The sequence below is a fragment of the Fundulus heteroclitus genome, unplaced genomic scaffold (genome assembly GCF_011125445.2).
Source record: "Fundulus heteroclitus isolate FHET01 unplaced genomic scaffold, MU-UCD_Fhet_4.1 scaffold_46, whole genome shotgun sequence".
NCBI classification, from domain to species: domain Eukaryota; kingdom Metazoa; phylum Chordata; class Actinopteri; order Cyprinodontiformes; family Fundulidae; genus Fundulus; species Fundulus heteroclitus.
The window spans coordinates 1,362,734-1,388,204 of record NW_023396879.1 but is presented as its reverse complement, the minus strand read 5'-3'; the positions used below and the strand labels follow the sequence as shown (position 1 = coordinate 1,388,204).

General features: G+C 39.2%; 2 protein-coding genes across 8 annotated transcripts; both read right to left on the bottom strand.

Moving 5' to 3' along the window:
• Positions 1-1,419: 1,419 nt before the first annotated feature.
• Positions 1,420-15,914, bottom strand: LOC110367533 (gastrula zinc finger protein XlCGF57.1). 3 transcript variants are annotated; one of them, XM_021313623.2, is made up of 3 exons: positions 15,797-15,914; positions 15,540-15,718; positions 1,420-4,795 (listed from the first exon to the last, which is right to left on the bottom strand). In XM_021313623.2, exon 3 carries the CDS (start codon positions 4,688-4,690, stop codon positions 2,813-2,815), a length of 1,878 nt encoding a protein of 625 aa, XP_021169298.2. In that variant the 5' UTR covers positions 4,691-4,795; positions 15,540-15,718; positions 15,797-15,914; the 3' UTR covers positions 1,420-2,812. The 3 variants fall into 3 exon arrangements, with proteins under 3 accessions (XP_021169298.2, XP_021169300.2, XP_021169299.2); XM_021313625.2 differs by having other exon boundaries at positions 1,420-4,765; XM_021313624.2 differs by having other exon boundaries at positions 15,540-15,715.
• A 4,283-nt stretch (positions 15,915-20,197) lies between these two features.
• Positions 20,198-25,356, bottom strand: LOC110367538 (gastrula zinc finger protein XlCGF57.1-like). 5 transcript variants are annotated; one of them, XM_036131856.1, is made up of 4 exons: positions 25,219-25,330; positions 24,962-25,140; positions 22,745-23,685; positions 20,198-22,576 (listed from the first exon to the last, which is right to left on the bottom strand). In XM_036131856.1, exons 3-4 carry the CDS (start codon positions 23,578-23,580, stop codon positions 21,415-21,417), a joined length of 1,998 nt encoding a protein of 665 aa, XP_035987749.1. In that variant the 5' UTR covers positions 23,581-23,685; positions 24,962-25,140; positions 25,219-25,330; the 3' UTR covers positions 20,198-21,414. The 5 variants fall into 5 exon arrangements, with proteins under 5 accessions (XP_035987749.1, XP_035987745.1, XP_035987744.1 ...); XM_036131852.1 differs by having other exon boundaries at positions 20,198-23,685; positions 24,962-25,137; positions 25,219-25,356; XM_036131851.1 differs by having other exon boundaries at positions 20,198-23,685.
• Between the last annotated feature and the right edge of the window lie 115 nt (positions 25,357-25,471).

Sequence of the window (25,471 nt, the reverse complement as noted above, 5' to 3'; positions counted from 1 at the left end):
TCTTCTCTGATCCTGTGTGCAGCCATGCCTGGTTCTGAATGAAAGATTTATCTGGCAGCAGCTCTCCCCCTTCCCTTCTGTGTATGCAGTACCGGAAGGTACCGGCTTAACTTTTACCACTGGTTAAGACCTAAATTATTTATAACTCTGATCACACTTCCTCCTGCTATGTTAACATTAACTGCGGTAGGAATAATTACTGATGGCCCCAAGCTGTGAAAGAAGTTGAAAAAGCTCTGCAGAAGGCGGAGTTTGGACTGAGCTCTGGATGGACAGCCCTGTAAATGGACCGTCTGCAGTCATGACGGGCATTGTTATTTTTATGCATGAGAAATGCCATGTGTGGTGTGTGAAGTCAGTGAAATGCATGTGTCATACTATCAATGCATAAGAGTTGAGAGCTCTGGGTATACGTACTCTGGGTATATACTTCTATATTGATATTTCTAACAACATTTCAGATTTTGGCAATATTCCAGAGGGGAAAGAAGGAATTTCTTAAAACCTGTTTAATGCGTTTTGTCTTGGTCAAAAATAACAGCAAGATTTTTTACTTTATTACTAGAGGCCAAGTTCATGCCATCCAGATTAAGTGATTGATTAAAAAGCTTATTTTTTGAGGATTCTAGTCCAAGGATTACAACTTCTGTCTTGTCAGAATTTAAATGCAGAAAATGTAAATCATCCAGGTTTTGATGTAATCAAGACATGCGTGTAGTCGGAATAATTGATTGGATTCATCAGGATTTAAGGATAAATATAGCTGAGTGTCTTCAGCATTACAGTGGAAATGAATCCCATGCTGTCTGATAATTTTGCAAATCAGAAGCCTCTCTCTCTCTCTCTCTCTCTCTCATATATATATATATATATATATATATATATATATATATATATATATATATATATATATATATATATATATATATATATATATATATATACTGTACTGTGGCCAATGACTGCACCCTGTGGTACTCCACAAGTGACCCTAGAGTTTGAAGATTAATTAACATGAACACACTGGGATCTGTCACATTTAGACCAGCATAATGCTTCTCTAACCATAACAGAAACCCAGATGAGATCTAACAGACACAAATCTATCATCTGAGGCCATGAGAATATTATTAGTGACCTTCACTAGAGCTGTTCCAGTGCTATGATGACCTCTGAAGCCTGACTGAAACTCTTCAAACAGGTCATTACTTTGTAAATGTTGTCATGGCTGATTAGCAACTACTTTCTCAAGAATTTTATATAGAAAAAGTGTCAGGTTTAAACACCTAAACATTCATTAAAACAACACAAAAAGGAAAGACAACAAATCTCAGCCATGTGTTTCCCATCGCTCTGAAGTGCATCCGTGCCTCCCCTTACTTTTTATTTTCCCAGGGAAACAAACTGCAATGTGACCTTGAACATGATCATACTAGCAAATCAGTTACACAGAACGATTAAGCATTCGGTTCTCAGGGAAAGGAGTTCCCACGGATAGCTGGATGCAAATAGTCCTGCAAAAACAACTTTATATCATGACACTTTTTCTCTTCACAAAAACTTACTCTGTCACATAGGAGAGAAATATTAGTCACCTGAAAGACACTTTAATATAAACTCAAACCTAAAAACCTTTTTAATAGTAATGAGTAAATTTGTGATAAATACGATGAATATGGAAAATAAAATACAACATACAGCAAATAGTAAAAATAATTCTAACAAAAAGATTAGATATTAGGCTGTAATTAATTAAGTCTTCTTGATCAAGAGATGTTTCTTAAGTACTTTAAAAGTATGTGGTACATACTCAGAGTACCACATGTGTGCTCAGTGTAAGCGATTGCTCCAAAGCCATGGACAATGCAGATGTCACTGTGGCTCTACGCTTCTTCAGGAGGAGTAAATGCTACTCTTCAAGACTTGATGCAATCTACTGGGTTTGCTAGACAGCAAATTCTTTTGATCAATCAGAATTTTACTTTGGAAAGTGCCTTGAGATGACATCTTTCATGAATTGGCACTATATAAATAAAATTGAATTAAAAATATCCATTTACTAACGATAAATTTGTCATGTCTAAAATAGAAGTCACACAAACTTTCATAGGTCATCTCAATTCATGATCATAGGTGTGGCTTTTATGTAGATTTTCTCTACTGTAACATCCAGTAGACACTTCCATTTAAGAAACAACCTCACCATAAATTTGCTAGCTCTATCTCGGATGAATTGCACCCAGCCATCTGTTGATACTCATTTTCCTGTTCACTGAATGCTCAATTGTTACGGTTGTTCTGCATACCCAAGCTGCTAGTTTATAAGGTCAAAGGTTACACTGAAGTATTTCTCCCCGTTCCTTAAGCCCGGAAAATAAAAAGTAAGGCAGCAGCAGAGGATGCTTCAGAACAGGGGATACATGTAACTGAACACGTCTCTCTGATGTTCTCCTTGCTAGAGAAGATCGTCTGTTGTCTTTCCTTTTGTATTGTTTAATGAATGTTTTAGGTATTTGAACCTGCCACCTCTTATCACCATGGATTCCCATGTGGACACTTGGATTGCTTTGCTTAAAGAAACATTTTCTACACATCAGACACAAGAAAGGCTTCCCACCTGTGGGTTAGCATGTGATCAGCCAAATGACAACTGTTTATGAAAGACTTGGCACATACTTTAGAAGCATACAGCTTCTCACCTGTGAGTTCTCATATTTTTAATCCTATTACTAGAGGAAGTAAAATATTTATCACACACACTTTACAATGATAAGGCTTCTCACCCGTATTAGTTCTACTGTTCTAGTTAGTTCTAACTACCACTGATGAAAGATTTATCAAACATTTCACAATGATGAGGCTTTCTGCCAATATGAGTTCTTATGTGTTTACTTAAGTTACTTTTAATGGAAAACCCTTGTGCACAACTTGGACAAGAGAAAGGCTTCTCACCAGTGTGCGTTCTCATGTGAACAGCTAAATAACTACCAAAGCTGAACGATTTATTGCACACTTTACAGTAATAAGGCTTATCGCCCGTATGAGTTCTTATGTGCCTACTCAGGTTACCTTTAGTGGAAAACCCTTTTGCACAAGTTGGACAGGAAAAAGGCTTCTCCCCTGTGTGCATTCTCATGTGATGAGCTAAATCGCTACCACTGATGAAAGATTTATCACACATTTCACAACAATGAGGCTTCCAGCCCGTATGAGTTTTTATGTGTTTACTTAAGTTATTTTTACCGGAAAACCCTTGTGCACAAATTGGACAAGAGAAAGGCTTCTCACCAGTGTGCATTTTCATGTGGCGAGCTAAATTACTACCAGTGCTAAAAGATGTGTCACACATTCCACAATCATATGGCTTCTCACCCGTATGAGTTCTTATGTGCTTACTCAGGTGACCTTTTTGAGAAAACCCTTTTGCACAAGTTGGACAAGAAAATGGCTTCACTCCTGTGTGCGTTCTCATGTGACCAGCTAAATAACTACCATTGCTGAAAGATTTATCACACATTTCACAAGGGTATGGCTTATCGCCCGTATGAGTTCTTATGTGCTTATTAAGGTTACCTTTATGGGAAAACCGTTTTGCACAAGTTGGACAGGAAAAAGGCTTAACTCCTGTGTGCGTCCTCATGTGACCAGCTAAATGACTAACAACGCTGAAAGATTTATCACACATTTCACAAGCGTATGGCTTGTCGCCAAAATGAGTTCTCATGTGATAAGCTAAGGAACTACAAAAGCTGTAAGATTTCTCACACATTTTACAAGTGTATGGCATGTCGCCCGTATGACTTCCCATGTGAATACTCAGGCTCCTTCTATTGGAAAACGCTTTTGCACAAGTTGGACAGGAAAAAGGCTTCTCCCCTCTGTGCATTCTCATGTGGCGAGCTAAATGACTACTACAGCTGAAATATTTATCACACATTCCACAAGCATATGGCTTCTCTCCTGTATGAGTTCTTATGTGAATATTCAAGTTACCTTTAGTGGAAAAACCTTTTGCACAAGTTGGACAAGAGAAAGGCTTCTCCCCTGTGTGGGCTCTCATGTGGATATTTAAATGACTTTGACTGGGGAAACCTTTTCCACAAAGCGCACACAGGAAAGATTTCTCTCCTGTATTTCCTCTCATGTAATTAGTCAAACATCTACATTTAGTGAAACATTTACCACATACTTCACAAGGTTTATTGGTCTTATGTCTTTTTAGTTTTGAACCATCACTGTGATCTTTGGTTTTCTCTCGTCTCTTTTTACGCTTTAGCTCTTCATCTGTGTTTGATCCTGACTCTTCATTATTATTATCCTGTTGCTTCTCACCTTCAGGGGAGTCTGCATTGAGAAGTTGGTTCATTTTCTCTTCTGGTTCATTTCTGTCATGTTTTAAATCCAGAGGAGTCACCTTAAAGGTGTCAGCCTCCTGCTTTACTACAAGTTGCTCCTCATCCTCATTACTCCAGAGATCCCCATGTTCCTCTTTAATCTCTACAGGTTCTGGTTCCTCCTTTGTCACGTTCATCTGTTGGAGTTCAGGTTCAGCTTGAAATAGTTTGTCACAAGCAGAAAACCCAACAAAGGTATCTGTCTCCTGCTTAACAAGTTGCTTTTCATCTGGAAAGATACACAGTCCAAACTGTTCTTCTTTAATTCCTCGAGGTTCTGGTTCTTCTTCTTTCATGTCTTTGGTGTTTGGTTCCTTCAGGTTAATAATGAAGTTCCTCTCTTGGCCACTGGCAGATTGATCAGCAAGAACCTTCCAAGAGAACAAGATGCTGTGAAATGTCTGAGGAGTGAAAACAGAAGAAATCAGATTTACAAAGTAAAGTGTAACTTTAATTCCATCCCAGACAATGTCACTGCCTCCTCATCGACATCCTTAATTGAAGCTCTGATAAAAATCACTCCACACAACTAGGTTAAGGTTACAAAGTGTAGGTTCCACACTCACTCTGCTGCCAAATGGTTCACTACACTTCATCTCTAAATATCCTCCAGGAGGATGTGGGTCTAGGTAGACATGCCCTCCTCCATGTGAATGGAAACATTAAAGCTTGGGGTCCTAAAATCACCTCTGACCCATCTTCTTCAAAAAAACACGTAAGCAGCTGCACTCAGAAGATGGTTTCACTCTCCTCTCGAGGTCAATGCTTGAATATTTTCTGTGTGACACTGTAAATGTTTTGGGTTTGAGGTGTTTGTATTACGTCAGCTGATATCGCAGAGTGAGAGGAGAAGGTAGGGCAGATTCAGAGGAGACCAGGGCTGGGAGCAGACAGGGGGGCAGGCTGTGGCCTAGCTAGGGGTGTGATAACTTTGTCTCTGATCCTGTTCTCAATAAAAGTGCTGGAACCTGATGTTCTCAATGTTTTCTTTTATGGAATAAGTAAATGGGGAATAAGTTTTTGTTATTTCCCACAACACACCATTGCTTATCAGGGTTGGTACCACCCTAGCCCTACAAGATAGACTTCAACTCTAAATAGCTCAAAAACACACTTATGGATCTTAAATTGTAGTTTTAATCTCTGCATTAGACATTAAAATTTACACAATCCTGCATGTCTTTCACTTTAAAAATGTTGTTCTACATTAAACAGAAACATTTGTTATCTCTGATTTATGTGCCTGACATTCAGGCTTAAAGCTATAGTTGGTAATCCTGTTCAGAAAAACTATTTGTTATACTGGGTAAATTATGTATTCAGAAAAAGAAAGTTAAAAGTTAGATTTCTTTGAAAGCTGCAGAACTGTAAAAACTCCAACCAATCCTGTTAATTGAAGAAGGGCAGAATAGCTCAGAGTTTTGTTCTTGTTTCCTGTCCATCCAGAGCTCAGTCTAAACTCTGCCTTCTGCAGGGGCTTTTATCAGCGTCCCGCCTTCAAATCTTGAACCACTACGTTTAATGTCCTTCCACCTGTAGCAAAATGTCCCAATTAAAGTGTTAGTTGTTGTGTTTCATGCTATTTTGTTTAACGACACAGAACCAGTGGTGCATTGGTGGACTGTTGCCTTGCGCTTTAATTCAGGTGCGCAAAATTAAGTTACATGTAATTTAGGTGCACACTTTTAAGGCAGTTGTAACATCAGGGGCTTCAGCTCAGACCCTTCATCCTCCTCCCTCTAAATGAGGCCTTTACACTATATATTTATTAATTTTTCCCACTTTTTATTCTTCATGCACAGCGCACCAATGGGAGTGAAATCCGCCCACCTGGCCGCCTCACACCGATATCATTACGTATAAATTATGCTGATAACAGACGTTACCAAAAGAGTGTTTTTTTCTACAGTCACTTAGGAACCAGTGAGAGGCAGACCACTGAAAAGCTGTGCCTATACTCATCAAATCTAATAATAGTAATTAGTAATATCGTCTTTACCGTCATTGAAACATACATTACAATGAAATTTGCTTTCTGCATTTAACCCATGCCCTTGGGGAGCAGTGGGCTGCCATGTGCGGCGCCTGGGAAGCAATCTGGGGTTAAGGATCTTGCTCAGGGACACAGAGTGCCGGCACTGGGGATCAAACCGGGTACTTGCATCCTTCTCTGAGTGCAAGTGCGCTGCTCTAACCACTCGGCCACGACCCTAGGGTTGCAATGCATAAAAAGTGCTATATTTTCTATAGGATTTAAGACTATTAGTGGGCTAAAAGTGAAGCAGAAAGTCAATACTCCGTCCGCTCTGACAAAACAAGACAGAACAACTTCAAACTAAACCTTCAGTTTGGTAATTACGCACCAGAGCGCCCTATGCCCTGCGCCATAGAGGAGATTTGTCTGGTCAGCGCGGAGACTGAGATGAGAAATCTGTCGTTGTGAAAGGTGATGACTAGGACTACATGGAGCTGAAAAGAGGGAAACAGCAGCTGGTTCATGCATGAAGACGCAGCGTGAACCCCTGTGTGGTTCTAGAGTCGCAGCTGAGAGGAAAATGTCGAACCATACAGGCTTGATAAAACTCAGCCTGATTCACCAATGAGGATATAGATAAACAAACCGGTAGATTAAATATAATCAGGGTCCTTTGATTGCCTGAATGTGAATCTGATAATTCATATTGTGCCTTTTATAATCAACTACAAGATTTTCTTGTCAAAAGCAGGGGGGAAAAAACGTTATGTTGTTGAGCTGTATTTGAAGAATGTCCGCTGGCAAAACAACAATATTTCTCCCTTTTTAAAAACTAATATTCTCAACTCAACATTATTTATACAATCTAAAAACTAGTAATTCAAAACAGAATAAAAAGTTAAAGCTAGCTAAATGTAAAATATAATGCAGATTCACAAAAAACAAACAATAGCTTGAAAAGCTATCAGAATCAGAAATACTTTAATAATCCCAGAGGGAAATTGCTGTTTCAGTGCAATCGCCATAACAAACAAACAAACATCACAAACATTTCAGGGGGAGACGATTTACTGAGGCCTTGTTCATCAGTTTATATGAGCATCAGTTATGTCTGTTTGGGTGAAAGTGTTTATATTTCTGTCAACGCTCTCCAGAGGCCATTGTCCTTCATGTTATCAGCTGGCCAACAGTTCAGAAAGCATCCGCAGGTGTCAGCGGGGAAGGGGGGAGCAGGGAGAGTTCTGAGCTAGTTCCTCATAACAATCCAGGAGTGATTAGATAGGGAGGGCATAGACCAAATATGTTATTTGTTATGAGACAAGCTGCACTGACTTTCCTGTAAGTCTTTTGCTGGCTCCAAATGGTGAAATCCAATTTCCCAAATTGTTGAGCTTATCCGCGCTTCACATCCAGATTTTATCCCATACTCCACTTGAGTTAAACCACCGAAGCCAGTCAGTGTAACAGCACATCCAGCTTTTCAGCTCTCTGACTTGCCGCCAGAGCGGCCATCTTGGGTCAGACCAAGCTGTGGTCAGAGAATACATCTCAATTCAGGAAAGTGATACTTTATGTTGTCAAACACTCTGAATCCGGTGATTTCTAAACCGATTTCCAGATAAATTATCTGACTGAAAACGTCACCCTTGTAGGGGCTACATGGGACCAATTTGTTGAATTAAACGATTGTCTAAATTAATACATAATTTTGATTTTGTACTGACAGCAAACTTTCAGAGTTACGTCCCAGAATGCCCAAATTTTGCGCTGCTTATGGGTACAACAAACCAGATCATGGGGAATTACTTTCCATTAGTAAGATTTTATGATAGATAATCCTCAAGCTCTACAGTTAGTTTTTCCAACATAAACACAATATGTGCTAATGGATAGCAGGGATGAAAGCAGGGAAAATTAAATTAAAACCCTAATTTCTAAAAGATGTGACTGAAGATATAAACAAAACAAACAAAATGGTCCTAAATTACTGGACAGACAGGATTTATAACAAAATGTAGAGTGTTTCTCTTTTTGCTATGATTTTGTTATCTATTTGATTCTAAGGTGCATTATTTGTTTTTTTGTAGATTTGTTTTCCACATTGCGGATTGTATTTTATAATTTTTAAATGCAGCTCTGCTCTCACTTGTCTGTGTATAGTTTTGCTCCTATGTAGATCAGTGCTGTTGTCATCACATACTCTTAAAAAGTGTCAGATTGTCACTGATGAGTATCTGTTTTATGTACAGTTTAAAGTGCCATTTGTAAATGTATTCTCACATTAAGTAGGACGCTACCAGTTATATACCGATTCATGATAAAAGGGATTGCAATAAATAGTCTATGAAAATGAATATTTATAAAAAAAATTATATATATATATTAATAGAGAGAGAGAGAGAGAGAGAGGTGTGTAATGTATAATTTGTGTGCGTTTTATTATATTATGTTGTCAAAATATAGAACTGCGTATATATCTCATCCAGTTTGACCTCAGTTAAAATTGTTTTAGTTCTCAATAAAGCTGTGTAATCTAACCGAAAGGTCACAATCACTGTGAACATATGATTAAAATGGGATCTGAGCTGCCTCCTATTCATTCTGACAGTAGCTGTCTGATCTGTGGTCTGACCCAAGATGGCCGCCCTATAGGGCAGCTTCCAATGGGGCATCTACGTATATAACGTATATGTGCGGTAATGATCCTTTTGGATGTCAGATGCCGTTAGAACACAAAGAAGAGTGCACCGCTTTTGAAACAGAAGAAGAAGTGGAAGTTTGTTGTCCCAACCATAGACATCATATAAAGTCCGTTTGTCCCCCCCTGTTTGCCCGCCGACAGGGGGGGACAAACGGGTCAGTTATCCCGGGCCCAGGACAAAGGGGAGGGGGAGGGGGGCAAAACTGACACGCTGACCATGTGTCAGTACACACGCGCGTGGCTGCAGCAGCTTCCCCAACGTCTCCGCGTGTGCTGCTGTCTGTGGTCTGTGGCACGGCACTCTGCTGCTCCCCCTCCCCTCTGTTACATGGCTCAGCGGCGCCAGCCAATCAGCACGCAGGCTCAGCCTGGGCCGCCCACTCAGTTCTCTCTCAAAAACATGAGGGAAAGTAGCGCCATTTGGCTACATTTTAATACCGTAAATGAAATCAAGCTGTATGTTTGGTAAAAAGCCGGTTAAATTCAGTGGAAACACAACAAATGTATCTAGGCACGTGAAAAACCATGAGCAAGAAAACGTCCAGGGACAGAAACGGAGAGAGGAGACGAAACTTCTCTCATTGCCCCGACAGACCCAGACCCACAGACTGACGTCACTGACTGACGCGTTTCAGTCCTCCAGAGAACATCCAGGTAGATAAGAGTGGTGTTCTTCAGCAGCACTTCATGTTAACTTTCAAAGTAGATATTATCTATCATGTGTTACTGGAGCCCACAAAGAAAATGTAATTAAGACCTTGAAAGAAACCAGTACATATATTCTATTAAAAAGTGTTATTTAAGATAAGATAACATTAGCTAATCCTTTATTATTGGACCGAAGAGGAGCGGACCAGTTTCGGTCCAATCTGCTGGTTTAATGGCTTTAACGACCGCCCATTACTAAGAGGTGGACCCTTTACGGTTGAATTTGCATGTTATCTAAGCCATTACAAGGCCTTTGTTTGGTAATGGTATAAAGCTTGTTACTCCACATGACTCCAGACTTTTTGAATAGCGTACCGCGAGCGAGCTATTTTTAGAAACGTAACGTCACGATGACGTCACATCACGTGGTACGCAGTAGGACAAACTTGCATAGTCCGCCGCTGTTTCGCTGTAAAAGAGATGTGCGTTAGCCTAGGTTTTACTCGTTGAAACGACTGCTTTTTCCAAATCTAAGACCATGGTTTTTAAACATTGTTGCTATGGAACGTGCAACAGCGACTCGAGGTACGCTGATCGGCCGCATATGAAGGATGGTTTCTTCAAGACTGCCAAGGAGAAATGTGTGCGCTGGGTACACCGGTGCGGTCAGCCTACATATGTAGCAAGCATTTTGTCGGAGGAAAGGGCACAACCGAAGAACATCCTGACCCAATTCCAGCGACATCAAGTAGTGAACAGGTAAGAGTATTTTGGTGGCCGACATGTTAGTAATGAAGCGCCTGCTTCATTACTAACATGTCGGCCACCATGATAGCCTATATGATAGCATATAGGCTATCATGGTAGCAGGCGCTAACATGATACCCTGCTACCAGGATAGCCTACTCAAAAACATTTCAGATAAGACAAACATTAAACATATACCGATTCCTGGACGGTGATTACAAACAAAAAAAACGGCCGACGACGCCATGACCGCCGCGCAGGAAAAAAAAAAAAAAAATCAAAGCTTACCGTTCGATCGACTCGGCCCGTTTTCCGGTCTTTTTAAGCCCTCGAACACTGAAGCCATCGTTTGAGCTGAAGGTTGGTGTGTTCTTCGACAGTGCGACCAGTAAACCGTGCGCCTGGGACATCGTCTTAGGAAAGTTTAATGGCTGCAAAGTCGGTCATATCGCTGGTTCTGTTGTGCGTGTAATAGCTGGTTGCTACGGGCGTTCTCTACCTGTATGCCCTACCTAAGCGGCAAAAGGGGCGTTGCTCGAGACGGTGCGCGGTACGCTATTGAGAAAGCTTCCTGGATAGGGAGCGAAAATGTCTTCAACTACGGAAAACAAGTCCAGTTGCTTTGTTTTTTTTACTTTTTTTGGAATCACCTGTTTAATGTTCATTTATTATGTTGTTTTTGCTTTTAGCTCCAGATATTGTGGTAATTAGCATTTTTAGTATTTAATCCGATGAGATAAGAAAAATAATATCAATTGGAAGTTTTCATGTTGTACATTCTCATGTTTTTGGAAGTGATTTTAATAATATAATGTCTGTTTTAGAGAGGAAGAAGATAGGAAGACAGAAAGGAGATTAAATGAGAGTGGAGGAAAACAGGAACATTGATGGAAAGAAAAGTTGACAAGAAGGGAAAGAATTTTACTAGTATTAATAAAGTTCAAGTGATAAAGCATTGATATGATTGGAGTTCTAAAGTTACATATGTAGAAATGTAGTGTGCAAAGTATGTTATGTAAAACAGAGTGGCTATATACTCATGTTTGAGTTGAGAAGCCCAATGTCTGAGGATTAAACCTCTTTCTGAGTCTCTGCCCTGAACATGAGTTTCACTGCACTTCCCTAGCTGTGGCAGAATGAAGAGGCAGATTAGTTGTATTTTTTTCTTGTGTTTTAAAAAATTCTGTTCAAGGGCCCGTTCTTCATATGTTGCTTAAAACATCCAAGATCAAATGACACATCCAAGATGATTTCATCCGGCTAATCATGAGCCGGCTAATTGGGTTCTTCGAACACACCTGTTGTTTATGATAAGTATGGCTGGATTGAGTTATCTGAAATAACGCAATCCATGCGTTGGTTTAAAAGGGGAAATGTATCGATCGTAGAAACAATGATCAGCAACGCTGCTATTGGCTGTTCAGGCTGCCGGCTGCATATGACGCGCTCACTAAGGCGGTGAACGGACAGTTCTGGAAGGTGGAGGAGCAGAGCCGAAAAGCTGGATATGCTGGTACGTAGACTGGCTTCGGTGGTTGAACTCAAAGGGGAGATGGGATAAAATCTGGTAGTGAGGCGCGGAAAAGCCCAACAATTTGGAAAATTGGATTTCCCCATTTGGGGCCAGCAAAAGACTTAAAGCTGACAGGAAAAGCAGTGCAGCTTGTCTCATAACAAATAACATATTTGGTCTATGCCCTCCCTATCTAATCACTCCTGGACTGTTATGCCGGAGAATGCTCAGAACTCTCCCCTGCTCCCTCCTCCCCCGCTGACACCTGCGGATGCTTTCTGAACTGTTGGCCGGCTGATAACATCAAGGACAATAGCCTCGGGAGAGTGTTCACGGAAATATAAACACTTTCACCCAAACAGACACACATAACTGATGCTCATATAAACTGATGAACTTACACACGACTAGTCTCAAATGTTTACCTTCTGCTATATGTGTCTCATCTTGTTTGTGCTTTTTGTGCAAGAGGTTTTTGATATCTCATACTTTATCCTGTTTTAGGATAAAGTATGAGTTATGTTTTTTTCCCTCCCACCTTCCTTTTTTTTGTGGCCTCTATCTTTTCACAGAGTAATGGCAGCGCCCTGTGGGCACCGTGTAAAGCGGTTCCTTGGCAGCAAGGCCTCAGTAAATCGTCTGCCCCTGAAATGTTTGTGATGTTTGTTTATGTTATGGCGATTGTACTGAAACAACAATTTCCCTCTGGAATTATTACATAATTCCTGATTCTGATTATGGCCAAAGAACGCCCACAGTTTTTCTCCCACGCAGAACAATAGCTTTTAATGGAGGTTATGCCGAGTTTGAGTCTTTAATTGAACCAACAGGTAACACCTCAAAGTCTGCTAAAGCCAGGAGAGAGGGCTGTCAAAAAGTAGACAAATTAATGTATAAGTGCTGTCCATGGTAGATGTTTCTATCACTTTCTACAGTGTATTTTTGCATTTTAATAATTTCATATTTACTTTGTTTTTTTTACGTCAGAGCCTCCACAGGACCCACTAGAACATGGGGACAAGTAAAAGTGAAATACAAGAATATTCTACAAAATGGTAGCCTTTAATCATTATACTTTATTTTAAAAATCCACTTGTTATGTCAATAGATCCAATTTCGGTGTCATTCCTTACACACTGGAGGTAAAGGACGCATACAAACTGTGAATTTTAACTAAAATTTCACAAAACTAAAAAGTTTTTCCTTTTCCAAGTCATACACAGTTTACACAGTCAAAAACTGTATTGCTGTCTAGATAATCCATCCATAGTTTTTTTCTTATACAATATATGGCTCGACAGGAAGCAAGCCTTTCAAAGTAAAACTAAACTTCACAATAAAATGGCCTGAACAAATCTTCTTACTGAATATGATAAAAATAAAAAAAGCAAACCATCATACAAATAACTTAAATATTTTGTATTTATGGCTCTTACACAACTTTTTCATCTTTAAAAGCCACTGTTAAATGATGTTTGTCTGTTTATAACAGCCACCAAGAAAAATCTCTCCACAATTACACTGTCGCGCTGCGCTGAAAGATCCTGTCTATTGTGCAAGACGCGATTAATTTGAAAAGTTAAGCAGGTTTAAGCTTGCGCACATGTTGCTATGACAGCATGTCCAGGATGAGTTTCAAAGAACCAAACAATCCAAGATCATGCCAAATCCACAACAATCAAATCCAGCTAACTGAGTTAGCGACGTACGAAGAACGGGCCCCTGCACATAATATATCCTCTTCTCCACTTATTTTATCCAGACCTCTGGATACCTTGGCTGATGGCATTTCAGACACAGAAGGCCTTGAAGAAACCAGAGATGATCTCATGTTAGCTGACTCACTGACCGGAGTTAACTCACCTTATAGGAGCAAACAATATACTTGCACATCAACTACTACCATACACATAATGTAGTTATACACACTTTATGTAAGTTCATACATGCTCATGCTGCACTACACGCACAATCACTTGCATTCATGTCAAGGGGTTTTCCAAGTCTGTGCTTTTTTTCACCTCACATCACCAAAACCCATTTTCTTGTCCCAAACAGGCTATAAACACAGCTCCACTGCTTCCTGAAACTCAGCAGCTCCTTTGTTTCCTGTCTTTCATTACTGGTCAGACTGATTAATCCAGGTATGTCTGACCTCAGTAACTAGCCAGACACACCTGGATTAATCAGTTTGTCCAGTAATGAAATACAGGAAACAAAGGAGGAAGTAGTGGAGCTGTGCTTAGAGCCCATTAGTGGGAGAAATTAATCTGTTACTCTGAGATGCACAGGCTCCTGATGCGGTCAGTTGACAGTAAGAAACATATTTAACCCTTTACCTGCAGCCCTGAGCGCTATTAATTTTTTATGTTAACGCAGAAAAACCTATTGCTCATAGGTAGTTAGACGTGAACAGAATAAGTATTTGTTGCACTTTTTTGAAAAGGTGGGGGAACTCTGTCTCCACAGACAGCCACAGGCCAAATGTTTGTATTTACTGGTTTTTCTTTTCCTCATGTCACTCTCCCCTTAGGAGGCAGCAGAGCTCTTTTGGCCCCACAAAATTAGAAAGCCCTGCTAACGACCCTGGAGCCCTCCACTCCCACCCCCACCACTTTGCCCCAACCCAAAGACACAGTTGTAGTTTCCTATTAACACTATCGATTTATTCATTTTATTAATCTTAGGATATACTAAAAGTGTGGGGAGGCACATTCCTCGCTTATACACTTTATTTTTGTTTAAATATTAATAAATATTTAAAAATGAACGAACCCATTACTGTACCTGTTTCCTAAATTCATCTTGATGAGATGTATTGATTTTTATCTACGAGCTAAAAATGTCTCCATATTTGATTTCAGAAATCTGGTCAGCTCAGTTTTAACTAGGGCTGGGCGATAAATCGATTTAATCGATTAATTTGAATTTACAATTCTTTAAGATTTCATTTTTGGAAAATCTGGATTTTATTTTGCCAATACACTCATCGGGTTTCCATGAAGAGAACAGCATGTGATAATGCATATATGTTTAGGCAAATGTATTGTCAAACTATTGTTAAGTGGAAACTTTTTTTTACCATAATTCGAGGTACTTCATTTACTTATTTACTTTTTTTTTTTTTTACTTAGTTTGATGTTCACAAGTGCAGTGAAGCCTGTTCTTAGCTCAATGTGTAATACCACTAGCAGCAAATGTTTTGTTATATTTGCATTGTTTATAATGGCACGGCTGCCATCTTGTTTTACAAGCATGTTTCACAGATTGTTTTTAATTGCACTTTGAATTCAGGTAAACTCCCTGACGAAATGCTTGACATAAAAGCAAGGTTTTAAAATAATTTCTTTAATTTATTTTTATGAAACAAAATAGGAGGAAAAAATCGATTAATCGGATTTGGTATGATATAATCGGAGATTTATTTTTTAATCCATATCTAACTGAACAATTACGTTCGGTGTTTCACCCCCCACCGACCGGCGAAAATTAACATAATCTCTTAACTTTCATTAAAAGCTGAGAGGTCTGGTTAAATTGTTGTTAAGTTCATCTTCTTACCGTCAGACTCGCTTTTGTTCCTCGGAGAAAAGCCTCCAAACAGCCCAGAGTCCAATAAGTGTCCAGTGTTCTCAATGAGAAGTCACTTTTTCCCTTTTCCTCTAACAGGAAACTTCTCTGGCCGTTAGCTTCTCAGTTAGCTCTGATGCTAACTGCTCCCTCGCAGGCTGTCGCTTCTTCTAAAACGGAGACAAATAGCGGTTAAGACGAGCTGCACATGCTGTCAGAGTCTAGGAGGCTTTAGCTTTGTCTCTTACCCAGTTCTCTGGTTGGCAGCTTAAGGCCTCACAAGACAAGTCTAAGGTTTTTTGGCCACATTAAAGTTGAACAGAGCTGAACTATGAATGAGCGGCGACGACGACGACTTTCTTCTTCTTCTTTTTGTTTACTGGCAGATTGCAATCTTAGCTTTTAGGTGCATACCGCCACCTACTGTACCGGAGTATATAGCATGGGCCATATCTATGTAATAATTACTTTATTTATATCTACATCCACATATATACCTTTACATATCTACATGTCTATATTTATATCTATAAATCTATATATATCTATATATATCCACACATACACATATCTATATACATACATACATCTATATATCCATATCTATCCATATACCCATATATATATATCTACACACACACACACACACACACACACACACACACACACACACACACACACACACACACACACACACACACACATCCATATACATACCTATATACACACACATCCATACATCTATATACCTTTTAAATCTTATAGTATAATCCTATATTCTTAAGATATTTAATAACAGCTGTCTGTATTTTTTTATCCCCTCTCCTGTTGTTCCTATTAATCCTTTCAAATTCCATTCTCTTCCTATTTGTTTTGTCTTTTGTTTTAATCTTATCCTTTCTTCATCATATTTCCTACAATATAATAAAATCTGTTCTACATTTTCTATTACTTTACATTCTATACACTCATCTGTTTCACTTTTCTTTAATAAATTTTTTTTATTTAACCCAGTATGATCAAATGTCAGTCTTTTCATAATAGTCTCCTCTCTTCACTTCTCTCTAATCACACCCTTGTCATTAATAGATTTCTGTACACTATAATAATGTTTTCCACTTGTATCCATGTTCCATCTATCCTGCCATTTTTTCTCAATTTATTTTTTAATTATTGTCTTAGCTTCTCCTTTCCCATATGGTATGTTTATAATATTATTTGTTCAAATTGATTTTTTAGCTATTTGGTCAGCTCTTTCATTTCCATTTATCCCTACATGGACTGAAACCCAACAGAACTTTACATTTATATAAAGTTTATGTATTCGGAATAAACTTTGATGAATTTCTAAAGATAACTTCTCTTTCTGATTTCATATTTTGGATACTGTAAAGGGCTGCCGAAGGACACAACTATTCTATCTGGTTTTACGTCCTCTATTCATTGTAGTCCTATAATTATTGCCATCATTTCTGCTGTGTACACTGACATCTGATGAGGGGTCCGTTCTTCTTACGTTGCTTAAAACATCCAAGATCAAATGAGACATCCAAGATGATTTCATCCGACTAATTGGGTTCTTCGAACACACCTGTTGTTTACGATTAGTATGGCTGGATTAAGCACAGACATATATACGTAGACGCGTCATAGGGCGCAGGTTCGCACGTCAACGTCACCGCCATATTGTATGTGGCAGAAAAAAGTTGAGTTCTGTTGTAGTGAACGTGGATCAGAGAAGATGCCTCATTCCTGTGCTGCATGGAAATGTATTCTGGCTGATTTCACTACTTGTATCTGCCTTCTTTAAACTAAGGCTGCACCATGTTGCAAAACTGGACACACTAAGGTAAAATTAATAATATGAGAAAAAAAGTCCGAGGTCAATAAAGTAAAAATAAACAAACACAAAAGTGATATGATAAAAACGTCACATTATGAGAATTAAGAGGGAACATTTCCAGAATAATCACAGTTTGCAGAATTATTTCACTCCTGGAGTAATAGGGCCAGGTTAAATTATTTTAAATACTTTTATTCTTTAGGAGAATAAATTCAGGAGAATGAAGCTAAAGGGATACGAAAATAAACTTGTAATATTACAAAAAAATACTACGAATACAAAGTATATTCAGAGATTAAAGTCCCTCTGATACTGTTTAAGTGACTGAGTAACTGCAGATTTGCCACATTTAAGATGGCGGACGCTCTGACGCATCGCAGCAGGCAGAACCCGCCCAATGACGCGTCTAATCTTATATTATGTCTATTGGATTAAGTTATCTGAGACAACTGCGCGTTCATGTGTTTGTTTAAAAGGGGAAATGTATCGATAGTAGAAACATTGATCAGCAGCGCTGCTATTGGCTGTTCAGCATGGCCAAAGAACGCCCACAGTTTTTCTCCCAAGCAGAACTCGAGCTTTAATAGAACGTCATGCCGAATTTGAGCCATTAATTAAAACGACAGGTGACACCTCAAAGTCTGCTAAAGCCAGGAGAGAAGGCTGGCAAAACGTAAGAGACAAATTAATGCGTAAATACTGTCCATGGTAGATGGGAACAGAAAGAGTTTTAAGTTGTTTATTTTAGGCTTAATCACGGGAAAGCACACAGCGTGTGAGACAGATGAGGTCTGAACGTCAGAGTGATGAGGGGGGGAATGAGTGATGAGGGAACTCTGTGACCATAACTCACTGATGGAAACAGGTGGCTGAGTGACTGGAGAGCTGACAGATGTAATGCTGGCGAGGAGGAGAGCACCACAGGAACGGCAAGCAGGAGGAGCAGCTGGAATAACCAGAGTGTTTGTGGATGAACCAGGTGAATCCAGGAAGGGGTTCTCACGCCCGGCTTGGTACCACCAAGGGAGTATGAGTGGAGATGCCGGAGAAAAATCTGAGCGGCGGGGATTCTGAAGAACTGGTTCACTGAGCATGATGCCAAGACAGGTGAGTAAAGCCAAACACGACAAGACTGGAGAATAACAGGAGACAAAGTTAGTCCAAGAACAGGGTTTCCAAAAACTCACATGTACAAGGCACGGGAAACAGATCAGAGGCCTAGGCATACCACAACGGGGTAACACTCTGGCGTCTTCCAGCTGTCTCTGAACTCCTTATGAAGCCTGTGGTGAAAGCTCCTTGATGAGCAGCAGGTGTGGGCCACACCCACCAGTCAACTGCAACCACCTGTGAAGCAGAGTTAGAGCACGGAAACACAGAGAACCCTGACACATGAGATATAGCAGTAACGTTGTGAACAAATTAAACGTTTTGATACCAAAATTGTTGAAATGGGTTGAAGCATGCGGGAGTAGTTAGACGCCGAAAAACATACATAATAATAATAAAGAAAAAACAGGAAATGCTGTATAAGCATTCTCACTGATTAGGAATTACTATTTATTTGTCTCTCTCTGGGAGGTGGAGGGATATTTCATGCTCTGCCGGCTGGTTTTTACTTTGTGTAGTGCAACAACAGCAATCCACAAATCAAGGAATTTACATGCAACTTTAGAAACAAACCTGTGGACTTTGCTACAATACCAAAAATCATTTTACACAATGACTGTAGCTAACAGTTATTAGCAGCAGCTTGGTACCAAATAAATTAAGGACATTTGTGCATTGTCACATTTGTTATACTCTGCAGCTTGTTATGTGATTAACTGTGGGGGTAATTCATTTAGCGCAGCACTATGGTGCGCCAGTGTAAAAATCCTACACGCTGTGGATGTTAATGCTGCTGTAGATGTAGTTTTGAATGCTCCTGTACATATTCTTAGTGCTTGATGATCTTAGCTTAGTGGTAGCTTTCCCTCCTAACAGATTTTTTTTCTATAATGTCTTTAGCTGTTTCACGATCATTGTGTAACAAACTTTATCTTTAACTTTTGCCATTTTCTTGATTTCCCTGAGGGCACGGTTTAGTTCTGCTTTTGTAAAAGATTAATTACATAGATTACTGTGACTTCTGGATTATAAAGTGCACCTGAATATAAGTGACATAAGTCTCACTTATAAGAAAGAGAAATTTTAAGTCCAAAAACAATTTTATTTTATGTTTCAAACAACTTAAATTTATTAGTGACAAAATTTCACATACATAAATCTAAATTCTCCATTTACAAACCCTCCTTAATCTTTAAAAGAGTTCGGACAAAATATTCTAGCACTTCAACATTAAAAAAATGCAAAAGCTATGAAGACGACTAATCTGTATACGCTACATAAAATTTTTGTGAATTCATTTATGTAGCTCTATCTGATGTGTAAACCCCTGGCAATGTTATTATTTTTGTTTGTTTTAGTAATGTAATGCAAATGTTGTAATACCAACATTTCTATATAAAAATCCATTTACTCTATATCCCGTCACTACCCAATCTGAACCAGTAGCATAATCCACACCATCAGCACCTTTGTGCATGCGCAAACAGAATAACTTCCTGGTCTTCATTAAATAAAGGTTTAACAACAGCTTCCCCACAAAGGTCCCTAAATATAGGTCCTCATTCAGACTTACACCATATTAATTTAAATAATTTTGAGCTTAGCTACATGGTAATGAGTAGAAGCATCCACAGAATCAACAGGATAACATTCTGTAACAGACATTCGACTGCCAGGCATTAAAAGGTACAACAAGTTTGAGAATTGCTTTTAATATTTAGTGAGATACTGCTGACTATAAATTCATATGCCAGCTAACTTACATGTAATGATTACATTGCAGAACTTCCAGGCTAAGATGAAAGTAATTGTGGACAAAAATATCTGATTGTGAAATTGCTTGAAGGAGGTTTTAAGTAAAGGATGACAGTATTGATCTGGATAAGAACAATAATCACACTTTGTTGTGTTGTGCTAGCTATTTAGAAGGGGTGACTTATTGAACTATGAACAGTTGGCTGCTGATTGCCTGAGCCAAGACCACATTGAAAAGAGCCGCCCTGTCAAATCACCTCCTACAAGCAGTGAGACAACATCAAGACCTCATACAAGCCCCAAAAGCTGAGTTTTTATGAAAGCTATGACCAAAGAAAATTCAACTTTTCCACCTTTAACATTCATACAAAATTCATTACAAAATATATTCTGTACAATTCAACATAAAAATCTTCAGGATTACAATAGGTAACAGACAAACAGTAATCATGTTGCACTTTTTGAGTTCATGCAGGAATTTACCAAGTGTGGGTAGCGTTCACATCCCAGAGATAAAACTGAACTCTTAAAGGCATGTTTGCAACAAATCAACCCGGACATCATTAAAACACACATTTCATCCACAGTGTTGGCAGCATCCTGATCTGGGGTTTTCTTTGTGGAAATAGTATTTGTCAGGGTGGGTTGAACTATAAACAGCGCTAAAAATCAGTCAACTTTGAGAGTTAAGAAGTTTAACTTTATGAAGGATGAGTATATCATTTTATTTTTTAGTGTCACATGAGCCCAATCGTTTATTCAAATGAACAACAGAGGAATGGCAAAATTAATCTAAGTCTCATTCTATTGATTAAATAACACACCAAGGAAGATCATTAAGTCTTTTAGAGTTGTTCAGTAGATGGCTCCATCAATCCATGAATAAGCAGAAGTTATAACTTGTCATTTAATGATTTAACTGACCTGTATGTTGTGTTTAGTTAATTTACAACAGTCATTGATTTTAATATGTATCTGCAGAGTGAGACCTCTCATCACCATGGATTCTCATGTGGACACTTGGATTGCTTTGCTTGAAGAAACATTTTCCCCACATAAGACACAGGAAAGGCTTCTCGCCTGTAGGTTAGCATGTGATCAGCCAGATAACAACTGTTTCTGAAAGACTTGGCACACGCTTTAGAAGCATACAGCTTCTCACCTGTGAGTTCTCATATGACTAATCCTATTAGCAGAGGAAGTAAAAGATTTATCACACACTTTACAATGATATGGCTTCTCGCCCGTATGAGTTCCACTGTGATTAATCAGGTTACCTTTAGTGGAAAAACTTTTTGCACAAGTTGGACAGGAGAAAGGCTTCTCACCTGTGTGTGTTCTCATGTGAGTAGCTAAATGACTACCAAAGCTGAAAGATTTATTGCAGATTTCACAAGGGTATGGCTTCTTGCCCGTATGAGTTCTTATGTGAATAATCAGGTGACCTTTAGTGAAAAAGCCTTTTTCACAAGTTGGACAGGAAAAAGGCTTCTCACCTGTGTGCGTTCTCTTGTGACAAGCTAAATAACTACCAGTGCTGAAAGATTTATCACACATTCCACAAGCGTATGGTTTCAGGCCCATATGAGTTCTTATGTGAATACGCAGGCTACCTTTTCGAGAAAATCCTTTTGCACAAGTTGGACAGGAAAAAGGCTTCTCACCTGTGTGTGTTCTCATGTGACTAACTAAATGACTACCACGGCTGAAAGATTTATCACACATTTTACAAGCATACGGCTTCTGGCCCGTATGAGTTCTTATGTGAATATTCAGCCTACTTTTACTGGGAAACCCTTTTGAACAAGTTGGACAAGAAAAAGGCTTCTCACCTGTGTGCGTTCTCATGTGAACAGCTAAGTGACTACTATTGCGGAAAGATTTATCACACATTCCACAATTGTATGGTTTCAGGCCCATATGAGTTCTTATGTGAATAACCAGGTGACCTTTTCGAGAAAAACCTTTTGCACAAGTTGGACAGGAAAAAGGCTTTTCACCTGTGTGCGTTCTCATGTGAGAAGCTAAATGACTACCAACGCTGAAAGATTTATCACACATTTCACAAGCATATGGTTTCTCGCCCGTATGAGTTCTTATGTGAATAATCAGCTGACTTTTAGTGGAAAAACCTTTTGCACAAGTTGGACAAGAAAAAGGCTTTTCACCTGTGTGCATTCTCACGTGACAAGCTAAATAACTACCAGTGCTGAAAGATTTATCACACATTCCACAAGCGTATGGTTTCTCGCCCGTATGAGTTCTTATGTGAATAAGCAGGTTACCTTTTCGAGAAAAATCTTTTGCACAAGTTGGACAGGAAAAAGGCTTCTCACCAGTGTGTGTTCTCATGTGACGAGTTAAATAACTACTAAGGCTGAAAGATTTATCACACATTTCACAAGCATACGGCTTCTGGCCTGTGTGAGTTCTCATGTGAATATTCAGTCTACTTTTACTGGAAAACCCTTTTGCACAAGTTGGACAGGAAAAAGGCTTCTCACCAGTGTGTGTTCTCATGTGACGAGCTAAATAACTACTAAGGCTGAAAGATTTATCACACATTTCACAAGCATACGGCTTCTGGCCTGTGTGAGTTCTCATGTGAATATTCAGTCTACTTTTACTGGAAAAACCTTTTGCACAAATTGGACAGGAGAAAGGTTTCTCCCCTGTGTGGGCTCTCATGTGGATATTTAACCTACTTTTCCCAGGGAAATCTTTTCCACAAAGCACACACAGGAAAGATTTCTCTATTGTATTTCCTCTCATGTAATTAGTCAAACATCTACATTTAGTGAAACATTTACCACATACTTCACAAGGTTTATTGGTCTTATGTCTTTTTAGTTTTGAACCATCACTGTGATCTTTGGTTTTCTCTCGTCTCTTTTTACGCTTTAGCTCTTCATCTGTGTTTGATCCTGACTCTTCTTGATTATTATCCTGCTGATGTTGCTTCTCACCTTCAGGGGAGTCTGCATTGAGCAGTTGGTTCATTTTCTCTTCTGGTTCATTTGTGTCATCTTTCAAATCCAGAGGAGTCACCTTAAAGGTCCCAGCCTCCTGCTTCACTACAAGCTGCTCCTCGTCCTCATTACTCCAGAGATCCCCATGTTCCTCTTTAATCTCTACAGGTTCTGGTTCCTCCTTTGTCACGTTCATCTGTTGCAGTTCAGGTTCAACTTGAAATAGTTTGTCACAAGCAGAAAACCCTACAAAGGTTTCTGTCTCCTGCTTAACAAGTTGCTTTTCATCTGGAAAGATACACAGTCCAAGCTGTTCTTCTTTAATTCCTTGAGGTTCTGGTTCTTCCTCTTTCATGTCTTTGGTGTTTGGTTCCTTCAGGTTAATAATGAAGTTCCTCTCTTGGCCACTGGCAGATTGATCAGCAAGAACCTTCCAAGAGAACAAGAGGCTGTGAAATGTCTGAGGAGAGAAATACAGAAGATATTAATTAGATTTACAAAGTAAAGTGTAACTTTAATTCAAACCCAGACAATGTCACTGCCTCCTCATCGACATCCTTAATTGAAGCTCTGATTAAAAATCACTCCACACAACTAGGTTAAGGTTGCTGGTGAAGATTCTCAGTCATCCAGGTCATGGTCATTCCAAAAAAGGTAAAAAAAACAAAGCAACTGGACTTGTTTTCCGTAGTTGAAGACGTTTCGCTTCCTCTCCAGGAAGCTTTCTCAATTCAAAAAGTCTGGAGTAATGTGGAATAACAAGCTTTATACATTTGGCAAACAAAGGCCTTGTAATGGCTTAGATAACATGCAAATTCAACAGAAACAGGACCACCCCTTAGTAATGGGATGAATGAGTAAGCGACATGCACACCTACACAGTCTGGGACACAAGGTCATCAGATAGCACCCAAGTGGTGACACATTATTTTACCGACGACATGTTAGGAAGCGTACAGCCCTTACATGGGCGTGTACCTAGACTTCTTTAGGCTTAAGAAATGATCAGTCGGGGCTCTTGCCACATTCGTTGCAGTTGATTCGTGTTCGATCAGGAGCCCGTCAGCGCTGATGTCTCTAAACATTTCTCTGACTTTGCTAGATTAAACCCGTCAAAGTTCAGATTTCTGTTTCATGTGTCGTAATTTGGAAAACACTTTAGAGTACAAGTGGGGTCACCCTAGGGTTAAAGAGCTGGGGCAACCCAGGGTGTTTCACCGCCAACAGGGTGCGATAGCTTTAATAAATCTAAAAAAGGAGTTTAATAATACCGTCAATAACTTAAAGGTACTTTATTCAGTATTATTTTTACATTTGGACGATATCTTTTTTTTTTTCTGTTTTAACCCACTACTGAACAATAACGTTCACTTGTTTCACCGAAAATTATAACATAATGTCTTAACTTTCATTAAATCAAAGATAAGATAGGGCTTTATTGAGCTCACATTGGAGAAATTTACTTGTCACACATCGGCTTAATAAACAAAAAGAAGGTGCCAAAAGGAGGAGAGGTGCATAAGGTATAAGTACAGAGGAAATAAAGCAGATATTTAGGGTGACTTATGTACAAATGGAATGACATTTTACCTTAAGTAGTACCAGGTAATAAACAGTGAGGTAGTGAGATAACTATACAGCTGAAGTCGCTTATTAAACCGGATTATTTAACAGTATTATCGCACAGGTTATTGCTCAGAGGTCTGGTTAAACTGTTGTTAAGTTCATCTTCTTACCGTCAGACTCGCTTTTGTTCCTCGGAGAAAAGCCTCCAAACAGCCCAGAGTCCAATAAGTGTCCAGTGTTCTCAATGAGAAGTCACTTTTTCCCTTTTCCTCTAACAGGAAACTTCTCTGGCCGTTAGCTTCTCAGTTAGCTCTGATGCTAACTGCTCCCTCGCAGGCTGTCGCTTCTTCTAAAACGGAGACAAATAGCGGTTAAGACGAGCTGCACATGCTGTCAGAGTCTAGGAGGCTTTAGCTTTGTCTCTTACCCAGTTCTCTGGTTGGCAGCTTAAGGCCTCACAAGACAAGTCTAAGGGTTTTTGGCCACATTTAAAGTTCTTCTTCTTCTTCTTTTTCTTCTTTGTGATTTTTAATGGCGGGTGACATCTAACGTTAAGATGTATTATCGCCATCTACTGTGCTTGAGTTTGGACCAGAATGTCTCCCTTTAATCTAAATGATTATATATAATCCCGTTTCCTTCAAAAATGTAATAACTGCTCTATTTATTTTATGTTTAAT